This window comes from Nycticebus coucang, chromosome 9, assembly GCF_027406575.1.
Source record: "Nycticebus coucang isolate mNycCou1 chromosome 9, mNycCou1.pri, whole genome shotgun sequence".
NCBI classification, from domain to species: domain Eukaryota; kingdom Metazoa; phylum Chordata; class Mammalia; order Primates; family Lorisidae; genus Nycticebus; species Nycticebus coucang.
Genome location: NC_069788.1, coordinates 87788660 through 87804415, shown reverse-complemented (window position 1 = coordinate 87804415; position 15756 = coordinate 87788660). Strand labels below are relative to the sequence as shown.

Below are 15756 nucleotides of genomic sequence, written 5' to 3'. Positions count from 1 at the left end.
TATTTTATGAGGAGGACCCCCCAGGCAATTGAAGCTGCATCAAAAATACACTACTGGGACCTGATCAAACTAAAAAGGTTCTGCACAGCCACGAACACAGTAAGTAAAGCAAGCAGACAGCCCTCAGAAGGGGAGAAGATATTTGCAGGTTATGTCTCAAACAAAGGTTTAATAACTAGAATCCACAGAGAACTCAAATGTATTAGCAAGAAAAGAACAAGTGATCCCATCTCAGGTTGAGCAAGGGACTTGAAGGGAAACTTCTCTGAAGAAGACAGGTGCAGGGGCAGCGCCTGTGGCTCAGTGAGTATGGCGCCGGCCCCATATGCTGAGGGTGGCGGGTTCAAACCCGGCCCCGGCCAAACTGCAACAAAAAAAAAATAGCCGGGCGTTGTGGCGGGCGCCTGTAGTCCCAGCTGCTCGGGAGGCTGAGGCAAGAGAATCACGTAAGCCCAAGAGTTAGAGGTTGCTGTGAGCTGTGTGACGCCACGGCACTCTACCCGAGGGCAGTACAGTGACTCTGCCTCTACAAAAAAAAAAGAAGACAGGTGCATAGCCTACAGACATATGAAAAAATGCTCATCATCCTTAATCATCAGAGAAATGCAAATCGGAACTACTTTGAGATATCATCTAACTCCAGTAAGATTAGCCCATATCACAAAATCCCAAGACCAGAGATGTTGGTGTGGATGTGGAGAAAAGGGAACACTTCTACACTGCTGGTGGGAATGCAAATTAATACATTCCTTTTGGAAAGCTGTTTGGAGAACACTTAGAGATCTAAAAATAGACCTGCCATTCAATCCTATAATTCCTCTACTAAGTATATACCCAGAAGACTAAAAATCACATTATAACTAAGATATTTGTACCAGAATGTTTATTGCAGCCCAATTCATAATGCTAAGTCATGGAAGAACCCCAAGTGCCCATCGATCCACGAATGGATTAATAAATTGTGGTGTATTGGGTGGCGCCTGTGGCTCAAAGTGGTAGGGCGCCAGTCCCATATGCCGGAGGTGGCAGGTTCAAACCCAGCCCCGGCCAAAACCCACAAAAAAAAAAAAAAAAAAATTGTGGTATATGTACACCATGGAATATTGTGCAGCCTTAAAGAAAGATGGAGACTTTACCTCTTTCATGTTTACATGGATGGAGCTGGAACATATTCTTCTTAGTGAAGTATCTCAAGAATGAAAGAAAAAGTATCCAATGTACTCAGCCCTACTATGAAACTAATTTATGGCTTTTGTATGAAAGCTATAACCCACTTATAACCTAAGAATATGGGGACAGGGGAGAGAAAGGGGGGGAGAGGATGGGTGAAGGGAGGGTGATTAGTGGGATCACACCTACGGTGCATCTTACAAGGGTACATGTGAAACTTACTAAATGTAGAGTATAAATGTCTTAACACAGTAACTAAGAAAATGCCAGGAAGGCTATGTTAACCAGTGTGATGAAAATATGTCAAATGGTATATAAAACCAGTGTATGGTGCCCCATGATTGCATTAATGTACACAGCTATGATTTAATAATTAAAAAGAAAATAAACTAAAAAAAAAAAATAATCTGTTTATGTCAGCCTTCCCCACTATATAGGGATCTTTGAGAACACAGATGTTTTATTCATCTTTGCATCCCCAGCATCCTAGTACAGAACCTGGGACAAGGCAGGTTTTAAATTAACTAATGCATCTTCCCAGCATAGATCTGCAGGCAGTAAAGTTGTCAAATGAACACTATACTACAAAAGCCAGGAAATCTGATTCCCTTCATATTTCAGATCTCAAACTGCCTATGACCTCTACTATCCATTTACCCCCCAGGTGGGACTCATTCCATCTCTGCCTTTTTTATTGCTTACCCTCTGGGAATGCTGAACTTTGGAGGCAACTGCATTTAACTTCAAACAGCAATGCAGCTTTTTAAAAAGACGAGAAAACAATACATTGCTGTCATACGATGTCTATGATTCAACTAAAATGAACAGATTGGTATGTGCTTGGTAAGAAAAATGTTTCTCAATGATTATTCATTGGTTAATTTATTTTTCGCAACAAAAAACAGACAAAAATATTTGGGTTTCTACTCAGATGATCATTTACTATATTAAAATATGGTATGTCAATCTTAGAAGATGCAAACTATAAAGGATTTTTTGGTTAGGTAATATACCTCACTGTACCTCACATCTTTGCAGAGTGACTTTGTTTTCATAGGTTTTATGACTAGGGAATTATTTCCCGTAGTTCCTCTATGTAGTTATAAAATTTATTTCTGTTTTCTCTAAGATTAATATTTTCCCATTTCAAAATCATAATGTTTTATAGTTCTGAATAAGAAATTATATCAAATATTTAAAAACTCTACTAAAGAAAATTGAAGACCAGCATAGTGGCTCACACCTGTAATCCTAGCATTCTAGGAGGCCAACATGGGAAGACTGCCTGAGCTCAGGAGTTCAAGACCAGTATAAGCAAAGCAAGACCTTGTCTCTACTTTAAAAATCAAAAATATTTTAAAAAAAAAAAAAAAGAAAGAAAAAGAAAAATTAGCTGGGTGTGCTAGTACACCTATAATCCTATTTATTTGGGAGACTGAGCTGGGAGGATTGCTTGAGCCAGGAGTTTGAGGTTGCTGTGAGCTAAGTTGAGACCATGGCACTCTAGCCCAGACAACAGAGTGAGACTGTCTAGAAAAAACAAACAAACCAAAAAGTGCAAAACTAATAAAAGTTACAGAACTAAGACTGGAGCCCAGATCTGCTTCAAATCCATGTTCTTTGCCAGTACACTAGACATGTACTACCATAAAGCATATATTTTTTTTTTATATCTCAAATAAAGTTTCTGGAAGTGGCATCAACTAAGTCTTAAACAGTTCTTTGGGTCAAAGAAAGCCCAGAAGAGTCTAATGGGATGCTTGCTAGAATAGGGGTACAATGTATACTATGGAGTATAATGTGTACTATTTGGGTGATGGGTACAAAAGCCCAGGTGTCACCACTACCTAGTATATACATGTAATGGAATCCAACGTGAACCCCAAAGACTACTAAATTGTTTTTTGAATGATTAAAAAAAAAAAAACAAATGTTGACCTTCAGCTCCTTTAGAGAGCTCTGTGACTATGAATTTGAGCAATCCTACCCTTTACCTGGCTGTACTAATTTCTGCCTCTATCCAATGTATTTACTCCCATGTGTGAGTGTGTATGTGTGTGGGTGAAATGTAACATACATAAAGGTTTTTAAAACACACAATTAAAAAAAAAAGTTCACTCACCAAGAGCTCAGATTCTAAACATCTAATGAATTTGGCCTGTTCTTTATCAGAAGCCTGATTTAATTATATAACTTCCATAAAGGTCCAACAGTAATAAACATGATAATAATTCCCTTCTTCTGAGTGGAGTATGTAACTAACTACAATGGCGCCAATCATGCTCACACCACAAACCTGGTCAATATTGAGGCGGAGCGGCATCAGTGAGACTCTCAAGCAGCACTCCTGTGGTGACCTGCCAGACTCTGGACGCACGTGCAAGGCTTTCACTGTCAACTTTAAGACAATAAAGAGAAACATATTTTTTTTCCAATAATATAATGATCTTGTTCTCATTAAAAATGAGAAACAAATAAAACAAAGGAAAAAAAATATGCCTATCCTATGAGTAAAAAAAAAAATAGAATTGTTTACCCTCTTATCCTTAAAAGCCTGAATCCAACTTTTGGGGGTCATACATCCCTTCAAGAATCTGATGAAAGATATAGATTCTCTTTAGAGAAAAAAATTCAAATAGATTATGTACTTGCAGGCTCAAAGGAGTTTACTTTAGCCCCTGAAGCTAATTCTTATGTCCACATTCCATAGTCAGCTTCTAGAAGAACCTCCAAAGTTCTTCAACCTCAGTAAAATTTAAAAAGTGTTAAAAATTGGAATACTTTCTCCAATAGTCAATATTTTGCATAGGTCTCTATAGACTTCTGACTTCTTGGCAGTTATAGTTACTGGACCCTAGAAGTGGCATGTGAACTAATTTTTTAAACATAAAACTTTAAACAGCATACTTAAAAGGATTTTTCATATTACAATGAGAAAAAATGTTCAGTAAATTTCCCCACTCTAATTCTCCTGCAGGTAGATATAATAAAAACACTTTTCCAAAACTAATACAACAACAAATGAGGTTTTAAATTTTACCATGTTGGAATGAGCTTTTCGAGGCATTTCTTTACTGCAGTACAGGTACAAAAATTTATTCATTTGTGATGTTGCCAGACGATCTCGAATTTCCAGATCCTGAACAATGAACACCTGCCGGGAGACTGGGTGTTCCAAGAGGCTGGAATCAAATTCTGGTTTGCATGGCGGGTAGACTTCATGCTGAAACTTTACCTTTATACATAAAGAGAAGGAACACAGAGTAATCCTTACATTTAAATTAGATTTACACTTTAAAATGCAAAATATCACTCATTATTTTCTTTGAATTTTACCTTGGCTTACAATTCTGCTTTCAAAGAACTGAACAACACAACATTTCTTCACTTATTCACGCATTTATTTATCAGTCCACAGTGGTCACCCTCATCTGAAGTTTTGCTCCTGTTGTTTCAGTAACTGAAACATGGTTAACAAAATTCCAAAAATAAAAAATAGCCAGGCGTTTGGTGGGCACCCACAGTCCCAGCTACTTGGGAGGCTGCGGCAAGAGAATCGCCTAAGCCCAGGAGGTGGAGGTTGCCATAGCTCTCTATGGAGGGTGACAAAGTGAGACTCTGTCTCAAAAAATAATAAATAAAATAAAATAAAAATAAATACACAAATTCTAAGGAAAGCTGATTAGCAAAAAAGAAAAAGAAAATGAATCCCAGGCGGCAGGGTTCAAGTTCTAAAATATGACATTTGGTACAATCTCAGATAAGCTGACAGAATTAAACACACATGATGTCATCAGTGGACTGGCCTTGCTGGCTTTTAGACATTTGTGAAGGACCTGCCACATGCACTATGCAAATGCAGCCCTTCCCAGGCAGGTACACTAAGGCAGTGGTTCCCCAAGTGTCCTGGGAAAAGTAGTATTCCTGGCCCTAACTCAAACCTTCTGAATCAGAAACTGGGGATTACAGAGGGGAAGTAGAGGGAAGATGTTTTAATAAGCCCCACAGGGGATTCTGAGCTCACGCTAAGAACTACTGCTCTTGGGGTAATCTGGGAAAACGAAAACAGAAGTCTCAGAACATGTGAGAAAGAAATAGGCAAGAGTTTTGTGCTTTTCTAATCCAAAGGGTTGGGACTTAAGGCTCAAGACCATGCTGTGGGGGATAACCAAAGATCCCCCCACCCCTAATGCTCCTACTCAAATGGATTTTTCCTTTCAAAACATCATCTCACCTTGCTTAATTGTATTTCCATTAAAAAGTCATGGTTCCTTCCTTTTCCCCCACATACCATATTACGTCCATGTCTTGTGGGTGTGTGAGAAGGTGAACTGTGGGTACTACTAAAAATAAGCCCAAAAAAAAACCTTTTGTTAAAGGAACATTCAAAGAAAGTCAATGAATAACATTAAGAAAATGCTAAGATGAAAAGAGAAATAAGATTATAAAACTATCAGAATGTTGTCATGAATTGTATTAGTATGAATCAAAAGCATTTCTTTTATACTTTGAAGATACTGAAAACGTACTTTATTACTATCATTAATCATCTACTAAATACTCATAACTACAGAAAAAACTAACTATGATCCATATCACAGAATAAGAAATGAGACCTCATTAGAAGTTTCTTGTTACTTTCAAAACCCTTTATGGTCAGAGAAGCAGTTCTAGAAATCTCAGTACAGACAAGAATTAAAGTCGGAAGAGTTTCTCTGCTCAACACCCTGCTGCACATTCCTAACACACTCACTTCACTTTACTACCCTCATTCGCTTGTGTGATGACCTCTCCCTTTGGGACTGAGGGTACAGACTGGGTCTCAGTCTTTAGTAGATAGCTGAAAATTTTTGCTAAATGAAAATCGTATGTCAACATTTTAGTAAAAATACAAGCAACACAAATAAGTTCATAAATAGAAAACTTAAGAGTGACATTTAAATCAGAGCTTCTATCACTACTTTCTTTGTAATATTTTAAATGACAAATTCTATGTATTTTTCTATAAAAAGATATTTTGGCCTGCCAATTTATATAGAAATTAACTTACATATAACTTTTAGCTGGAGAAGTAGGAGGGACTGTTCCAAAATCCTTTCCTCCATAAAGATGCCAAACAAGAGAGACTTCCTTAACAACATATCGAATTACAGGAATGGGAAAGTGTAACGGGGCTTTGCTCGTATCCGTCTTCTTAATGGGCAGACTAAAATAATTGTCTCTTATCACAATTGTATCGTCAACCATGATTTTTATAACTGGTTCTTCTTCCTTCTCCTACAATAAACGGGTAACACATGCTCTTATCTCATTAGAAACAAATGATCATCTCTGTACATCTCAAGGGGTAGTAATTCCTGACATTGATCATCACATAAGATATACTGTTCTATCAACCATAAAATGAACTCCCTTTTTGTTCAATGCAAATCACTCAATATGGATTTTTTTTTTTTACTTTTTGACTTTTACTACTTATTTGATAATGAAAAGGCACAGATGTGTGTAAGTGCATTTTATTGTTTAAAGTCAATACCTTATTCCAAACCAAAACTTGACAAACTTCAACATACTAACCAAATTATCATGTTTCAAATAATATATTTATCCTGAGTTTGATGCGTTTTATTTTTAATTTAATCAGAAGGTTCCCAGAATTAGTAAACAAATGCAGTCATCTATGGGACAGTTACTAACAACTGGACAGTTTTAAAAAATTATACAGGTACACACACACCCCAACCATCAGCCTTCACACAAACCACATCTTATCTTTCCCAGTTCTTCGACTAGCAACTCTGTGCAGTAAGTACATCTTTAGTTCAATAATCTACGTACAAAATATAAAGATGTGTCACAAAAATAGTAAAGTACACTAACCATTTACAAAGCATCAACTGTAAATTACAAAACAAGAGTAATTCCGAATTACAAAGAGATAACAAAACCTAAAGAATCGTCTTCATGTACCCTTTGGTCAATTCAACTTGTAACATCATTTTAAGGACTCAATAATGTTAGCAATTTATTACCTGGATGGTTGCTTTTGGTGCAAAAAGAATGCAAAAGTCATCATTTTCAGTGGGCACTGTAGTTGCATCACTAATCAAGTGGTGAATGACTGCATGGTGAGCGGGGCCAGGCTCCTGGGCATTCCCACTCTCATCCGGAAATAGGAAGAGGTCTGAACAACATGGCTCCTGAATTTCAGATTTCTCATCCAAAACACCTAATAAAAAGATTACAACACTTTGGCACACTTTGAAATATCCATAACAATAATACTAAGTTTTTTAATCACACTCAGATATATATTATGTGGACTGCTTTCACCTGTAATATCTTGTTTTGTAAGATAAACTTACAAATTTGAGACTTAAGGAGAACTTAAGTAACTTACCCAAACAGACTTCAGCAAGAGGCAAAAATACACTAAAAGCCACTTATAAAAAAGACTAGTAATAAATCTGGAGTTCTCTAAAAAAATAGTAAACGATAATGTATAAACTAAAGACAGTTCCCTCCCATTTATCTGGTGTAGGAGAAGCTCAGGAATTCAGCAGCATCTTGTTAGTGCTGACTGGAGTTTTGCTTCAGTTGGGACTTCACACTGAAAATTCTGTCCTATGGGTGGAGCTCTGGAAGAAACCTCTTGGGAAGTATTGCAATAGGAAGGGAAAAGTTACATTTAACAGAGCTTCATCCAAAACCACAGGAAATCTCTGCTGTGAGGAGGGGAGACAGTTGCTGAACAAACTTCAGTAACTTCAAAAGACTACTACTTGGGGCACTGGATTCCTGTACTCCTGCAGCTATCTAAGGTTCACAAAAGAATGCACATACACCAAAAGCTGTACTATACTTTTATATCACACATTAAAGGCACTAATTCTTCCTTCCTTCCTTCCTTCATACCAAGCATGATGATGGGGCTGAGAACACTAAGATGAAAAAAGTTGGCTCGGCACCTGTGGCTCAAGTGGCTAAGGCATCAGCCACATACACCTGAGCTAGTGGGTTCGAATCCAGCCTGGGCCCGCCAAACAACAATGACGGTTACAACCAAAAAATAGCCGAGCATTGTGGCAGGCACCTGAGGTCCCAGCTACTTGGGAGGTGGAGGCAGGAGAATTGCTTGAGCCCACGAGTTGGAGGTTGCTGTGAGCTGTGATGCCAGAGCACTCTACCCAGGGTGACAGCTTGAGGCTCTGTCTCGAAAAAATAATAACAAAATAAAATAAAATAATTAAAAAATAAAGAAAAAAGTAATATTTTAGCCTCAAGAGACTCACAGACTAGATTTTAAATTCTTCTTTAGCAGCACCTGGACTTACTCATACTTGTAAGTGTCCAGAGCCTAGAAAAGAAAGTTATTTAATGAAGCCACTCAGTAAGCATTCATTAAATATTTTATCCCATGTAGTTAAGATATGTAATAGCTTCTAATGCTTATTACAGATAATGTAGGACACACAAAGTTAGAAGACCCAATTTTCCTCCTTAGTCTTACATTATCCTTAATTAGAATGAAAGCACATTTCTAATTAGAATGAAAGCTAAACTTTTATGATACCGTGAAATAATGTTTTAAAATTAAGATTTCACAAACAGGGTAGACAAAAAGTTCATATGCGATTAAAATAGTGTGCAATTTGAAACTGCACACAAACTTTATGGCTACCCTGTATATAGAAATAGCTAGGTCCATCCAATTAGAAAGGATACTTTTGAAATAGATCCTTCAAAATATTTAGATGTGTGTACTTGGCTTTCAGGGATCTCTAATCACTCGGTATCTCTCTGCCTACCCAAATTTATTATCTAATTCATTTCAATAAGGGGACTTTTATTCCATTAACAGCCCGAATGTCATGGCTAAATAATTAAGGTTCATACACGCCTTTGTCTGTGCTCTGTTGATATTAAGGACCTTGCCAAGATTACCTTCTCCTCCCTATTTAAATACCTAAATCCGCGGGCGGCGCCTGTGGCTCAAGGAGTAGGGCGCCAGTCCCATATGCCGGAGGTGGTGGGTTCAAACCCAGCCCTGGCCAAAAATAAAAATAAATAAATAAATAAATAAATACCTAAATCCTTCTCACTTTTGAAAAGCCAACTCACTCACTTTCACCGAAGTCTAATGAAATGATTTCAATTCTTTCCGGGCAATAATAAAGTATATACCACATAAGTATTTACTTAAACCATTTATTAATGAGTCTGCGTACTAGAATCAGTCTGGTATCCACTGGTCTTACTAGGGCATAAGCACCCAGAAAATGTAACCTTTGTCTTGCACTTGCTCTGTATACCCCATGTCAATAAGTAACTTATTAAATTTATGAGAATACAAATAATGTTAAGCCTCAATCACAGCATTAGTGTTCTCACAGAAAAAGTCCTGGTCTTACCAATAGCCTGTGTTTTCACAGTCGAAGTGGCTTGCTGCATGTCGACTTCCTCCATAGCATCACTCATCAGATCTCGCAAAATCTGTTGATCTGCTTCAGGAAGAACTGGACCACGTGAGGATGGTCGACCACTGGAATCTACCTACAGCAAAAAAGCCTAATTAAAAATAACTAAAAATGCTCTAAAGGAGCAAACCAGTTACAATTATTTTGTTCTAGAAATACACTACATTTTACAAAATATCACAAACAAGAAGCTGGGCACAGTGACTCATATACCTATAATCATAGCACTTTAGGAGGTAAAGGCATGAGGTACTTGAGACCATGAGTTTAAGAAACAGTAATCTGGCTTGGTGCCTGTAGCTCAAGCAGCTAGGGTGCCAGCCACACACATACCAGAGCTGGCAGGTTTGAATCCAGCCGGGGCCTGCCAAACAACAATGACAACTACAACTTAAAAACAGCCAGACGCTGTGGCGGGTGGATTGCCTGTATTCCCAGCCACTTAAGCCCAAGAGTTTGTGATGCCACAGTACTCTACAAAAAAAAAAAAAAAAAATAGTAATATATTCATTTTTCTTTTTTTTTTTTTTTAGAGACAAGTCTTATTTTGTCGCCCTCGGTAGAGGTCCTTGGCATCACAGCTCACAGCAACCTCCAGCTCTTGAGTTTAGGCGATTCTCTTGCCTCAACCTCCCTAGTAGCTGGGACTACAGGCGCCCACCACAGAGCCCAGCTATTTTTTGTTGCAGTTTGGCCGGGGCCGGGTTAGAACCTGTCACCCTCGGTATATGGGGCCGACACCCTACTCACTGAGCCACAAGCACTGCCCCCTCTATTCATTTTTCGATATTCTTCCCAGAAGCTGTTACATTTTGTTTTTAGTATTACCATCATCATCCCAATAACTACCAGCAAAGAGAAGTAAATGTGTCAGCACCTAAAGCCAACACGATAAACTAGGACCTTGAAAAGGCAATACATTAAAAAAGACAGAAGTTACAAAATACTGCAGTAAAGCTGGGGCACAAGGTGTAATTAAATAAGTCTGATCTACTCAAATCTGATGGTTCCAATGTCTTTTATCCCTTTGAAGCAAAGCCACTTTGGGTCAAAGATTTCTTTCTCAGATACCTAAAGACAGTAAAAGGGATACACAGGAAGGGAAATACTAAATGGTGATTCATAGGATTTCATACCAGCACTGATACCTAACCATTTTGGTTAGGGAACTGTGGGCTCATTAAATCCAGACTATGCTTTTTAAATGTGAGCATGACTAAAATGAAAGGATACAAATTGAAATGGATAATTGAAAATAACTTTTAATGATCTGGAAAATATTTTTAAAAACAATAAACAATAGAGAAGGACGGTCATAAATCCCCTTCATGGCCAGGTGTGGTGGCTCACACATGTAATCTCAGCACTCTGGAAGGCTGAGACGGGTGGATTGCCTGTGCAATCCTTGAATCTTGAGCTCACAATCCTGAATCCCTTGAACTTGAGCTCACAGGTTCAAGACCAGCCTCAGCAAGAACAATGCCCCGCTTCTAAAAATAGCCCGGTGTTGTGGCGGGTGTTGTAGTCTCAGCTATTCTGGAGACTGAGGCAAAAGAATCACTTAAGCCCAAGAGTCAAAGGTTGTTGTGAGCTATAATGCCATGCTACTCTACCAAGGGCGACAAAGTGGGACTCTGTCTCAAAAATAGTAATAATAAATAAATAAATAAAATGAATTCCCTTCATATCAGTGAGAATGCAGCAGGAGTAAACAGAAACACAACCAAATGAAGTATAAAATCATCCTCAATAGGTCCCTGTGAGAGTAAACAGAGGCCCCATAACCTAAGCAGATTGAGAATTCTGTTCACAGAAGAGCCAGGAAAAAGAATAACATTGGGAAGAAGTACGAAACAAAATAGATATTGTTCAATGTGGACACAAAGGAGGTTAAAAGGGGGACACTGGAGGCATAGAAAGCATCGAATTGGGAACCAAAGTACCTGGGTGTGTTGCTGTTTCTGCTACTATTTAGAGTAATCATCTAAATTCTCTGGGTCTTAACTTACTCAGCTGTAAAACAGAGATACTGAACTTTTTTTTTTTTTTTTGCAGTTTTTGGCCCAGGCTGGGTTTGAACCTGCCACCTCCGGCACATGGGGCTGGCGCCTTACTCCTTTGAGCCCCAGGCGCCGCCCCAGAGATACTGAACTTTAACCTCTCTATCTCACTGGGTAGAGAAAAGAAAGGAAAAAAAAATCATAGATGAGAAAGTATAAGGAAAACTGGATAGTTTTACAGATAACAAATGGGTAAGACATTATATAAATAAATCTCTGGCAACAATACTAGTACCTACCATCTATCGTATCATAGCTTTGGGTTTTTTTTTTAGAGACAGAGTCTCACTTTGTCGCTCTCAGTAGAGTACTGTGGTGTCACAGACCATAGCAACCTCCAGCTCTTGGGCTTAGGTGATTCTCTTGCCTCAGCCTCCCAAGTATCTGGTACTACAGGTGCTTGCCACAAAGCCCAGCTATTTTTTTTTATTGCAGTTTGGCTGGGGCCAGGTTCAAACCGGCACCCTCAGTATATGGGGCCGGCACCCTACTCACTGAGCCACAGGCTGGAGGTTATTTTAAGATAAAGTCTGGGTCTATTGCTCAGGCTAGAGTGCTGCAGTGTCAGCCTAGCTCATAGTAAGCTCAAAGATCTTCCTGCCTCAGCCTTCTGAGTAGCATTAGCCGGTCATAACGCCCAGCTTATTTTAGAGATAAGGGCTCACACCTGCTCAGGGTGGTCTCAAACTCCTGGCCTCAGGCTATGCTTCCAGCTCTGTCCCCCAAAGCTAGGATTACAGGCATGAACCACTATGTCTGGCCTTCTCATAGCATTTTTACATACAATTTGCATTTAACAAGCTCTTTCTAGACAAACATTTTCTTTCTTCCCTGAAGACAGACGAAAATAACTTAATTCTGAGGAAAAAGTATTACATTAGTTAAGAAGATTAATGTTAGGAAGACAACAAATAATCATAGAGCAGGGGCCTCAAACTGCGGCCCACGGGCCACACAAGGCGGTGTGATTGTATTTGTTCCTGTTTTATTTTTTTACATCAAAATAAGATATGAGTTGCAGTGTGCATAGGAATTTGTTCACAGTTTTTTTTTTTAAACTATAGTCCGGCCCTCCAACGGTCTGAGGGACAGTGAATTGGCCCCCTGTTTAAAAAGTTTGAGGACGGGTGGTGCCTGTGGCTCAGTCGGTAAGGCGCCGGCCCCATATACCGAGGGTGGCGGGTTCAAACCCGGCCCCGGCTGAACTGCAACCAAAAAAAAAAATAGCTGGGCATTGTGGTGGGCGCCTGTAGGCCCAGCTACTCGGGAGGCTGAGGCAAGAGAATCGCTGAAGCCCAGGAGTTGGAGGTTGCTGTGAGCTGTGTGATGCCACGGCACTCTACTGAAGGCGATAAAGTGAGACTCTGTCTCCACAAAAAAATAAATAAATAAATAAATAAAAAGTTTGAGGACGCCTGTCATAGAGTATAATGGTTTGCCAAAAACACCCATGGAATCACCCTTCCAGACACCACTGTTCTGGAAGGCAAAAGAAAGACAGATGAGTTTTCAAGTTTCTTTTCTACTTTATGGCTATCAAAGACCTCACTAATATAAACATGCTACAGACTTGGCTGGCAGTGATTGGGGGAATAATGTTGTTGACTGCACCTTTGACTTTCTTTGAGGGGCTCCAGGCTTCATTTCTGCCTTGTTAGATCCATGCAGGTCACCATAGCTTGCAATGTACTGAATGAGATTCATTAGTGCAGCACAAGAGTCAGAGCATGTTCTGATATGGACAATATCACTGGAACAATGTAACTCAAAGCGGGGCTCAGTCTGTATAAAAAACAGGAAAGAAAGGATGAAAAGATCTTCTAAATAAGAGAAGAAAACTTTTCTTCCATACATTTAAATTAAATATAATATTAATAATTTGTTTTGCCACTGGAAAAAATGCATTTACAAGAACTCAATCTTAATTTTAAAATATTTTGTTTATTTTTGACCAAAATCAGGTGAATAAAAAAAAATGATTTTATGGCAAATCCAATATTTTAAATCTCAAAAAATAAGACTCAAATAAAAATTTCCATTTATTTTAATAACTTACTTGTTCTCCATCAGAATCAGACTTCACTGCAGTTATGGTTAATTCCAAAAGCCCCATATCCATCACACGAACATAATCTAAAAAATTTTAAAGTAATAAAATGAGTATCACTTTCAAAAAATGCTCATCTAACTAGTACCTAATAAAACTAGCATTTCTCTTTCTCTAAAATCCATTGCAGAGTGCTACAAATATTATAATGCAATGGAAATATAGTTTCTTCCTACAAAAATCCTACAATTCACTTTATTTTAGTTAGAAACAAAATTTGTCTTTGTTACTAAATATTTGGAGCATACATAGTAATTTGATGCACTAAACTTCTAAGAACATCACAACTTCAAATTGAAAAACCAGTATCTGAAAAACTAAACTCTGAATACATGCCACATGGTCACCATGTCCTTAAAGAGCCTTTATTCTTTAAGGATCTTACTAAGATCCTTAGTTCAGTGGCATTATCTCACAGTTAAAAGGTTTTAAAATATTCACACACAAAAAATAAAACTACATATATCTATCCCAGATTTTTCAACTCTTACCTCTATTTAAATTTACAGTGACAGTGTTACATTTGTCAGACAAATGTAAAGCAGCTTCATCCATGATTATTCTGAGGCAAAAAAGATAAAACCAACATCTGAAAAACTTAAAAGTTTGAATATTATACCACATGATCACTATACACTTAATTGTATCATTCTTCCTGGTATGAACATTATCAAAATCACTAACATAACTATCATTTTTTTTAAAAAATTCACTGCTTATGAGTGCCAGGAATATTTAAACAGTGTAAAGAAGGAGATTAAATCATCTGTTCAAATTAATTCTAAATTTTGGGCAGATTTTTAACTAGATGCTCAAATTCACAAGGTATAAATTAAAAAGATACAGTCTATCAAGTATTATGTAAAGTTTATTATATGTTTTATTTTGTTTTTTTTTTTGCAGTTTTTGTCTGGGGCTGGGTTTGAACCCGCCACCTCCAGCATATGGGGCCGGCGCCCTACCCCTTTGAGCCACAGATGCCGCCCACGTTTATTATATGTTTTAAAAAGCAAACTAAGGCCTAGCACTCAGGGATGCCAAGGCAGGTGGACTGCCTAAGCTCAGGAGTTTGAGATCAGCCTGAGCAAGAGCAAGAACCTGTCTAAAAATAACCAAACATTGTGGCAGAACCCTCTACGTAGTCTCAGCTACCTGGGAGGCTGAGGCAAGAGAATCACATGAGCCCAAGAGTTTGAGGTTACTGTGAGCTGTGGTACTCTACTGAGGGCAACAAAGTGAGACTCTGTCTCAAAAATAAATAAACAAACAAACAAACAAAACAGGCAGTGCCTGTAACTCAGTGGGTAGGGCACCGGCCACATACACGGAGGCTTGCGGGTTCGAACCTGGCCCAGGCCAGCTAAAAACAACAATGACAATCGGAACAACAATAACAAAAAAGCCAGACACTGTAGCAGGCACCTGTAGTCCCAGCTACTTGGGAGGCTGAGGCAAGAGAATTGCTTAAGCTCAAGAGTTTGAGGTTGCTATGAGACTGTGATGCCACAGCACTCTACCTAGGACAACAGCTTTAGACTCTGTATCAAAAAAAAAAAACCCAACAAAACAAAACAAAACAAAAAATTAGTTTCTTCCTTAAAAACAAACTGTGATAATAAAAGTACAAATGGGATAAGTCACTTAAGAAAGAAAAACTGAATCACTTGGATAAAAGGATATGCCATTAATAAAAGGATGATTTTAACAAAAGATGGAGACTTTAATAAAATGGTTTACAGCTCAGTGTCTGTAGCTCAGAGGCTAGGGTGCCAGCAACATATACCGGGCCGGTGGGTTCAAACCTGGCCTGCGCCTGCCAAACAACAATGACAACTACAACAAAAAGACTGCCGGGCGTTGTGGCAGGAGCCTATAGTCCCAGCGACTCGGGAGGCTGAGGCAAGAGAATCGCTTAAGCCCAAGAGGTTGAGGTTGCTGTGAG

At 38.5% G+C, this 15756-nt stretch overlaps 1 protein-coding gene across 3 annotated transcripts in view; it reads right to left on the bottom strand.

Moving 5' to 3' along the window:
* Positions 1-15756, bottom strand: part of ATG2B (autophagy related 2B) — a 94822-nt gene that overhangs the window by 22604 nt on the left and 56462 nt on the right. For all 3 annotated transcript variants that reach the window (XR_008382480.1, XM_053602598.1, XM_053602599.1), the window contains 9 exons: positions 14306-14376; positions 13764-13840; positions 13319-13489; positions 9582-9723; positions 7203-7399; positions 6221-6447; positions 5405-5513; positions 4211-4405; positions 3467-3568 (listed from right to left, as the gene is read on the bottom strand). Coding sequence is in view for 2 of the 3 variants with exons in the window: in XM_053602598.1 (XP_053458573.1) it covers positions 3467-3568; positions 4211-4405; positions 5405-5513; positions 6221-6447; positions 7203-7399; positions 9582-9723; positions 13319-13489; positions 13764-13840; positions 14306-14376 (1291 nt within the window). In the remaining variant the exon portion in view is untranslated. The remainder of the gene's footprint in view (positions 1-3466; positions 3569-4210; positions 4406-5404; positions 5514-6220; positions 6448-7202; positions 7400-9581; positions 9724-13318; positions 13490-13763; positions 13841-14305; positions 14377-15756) is intronic.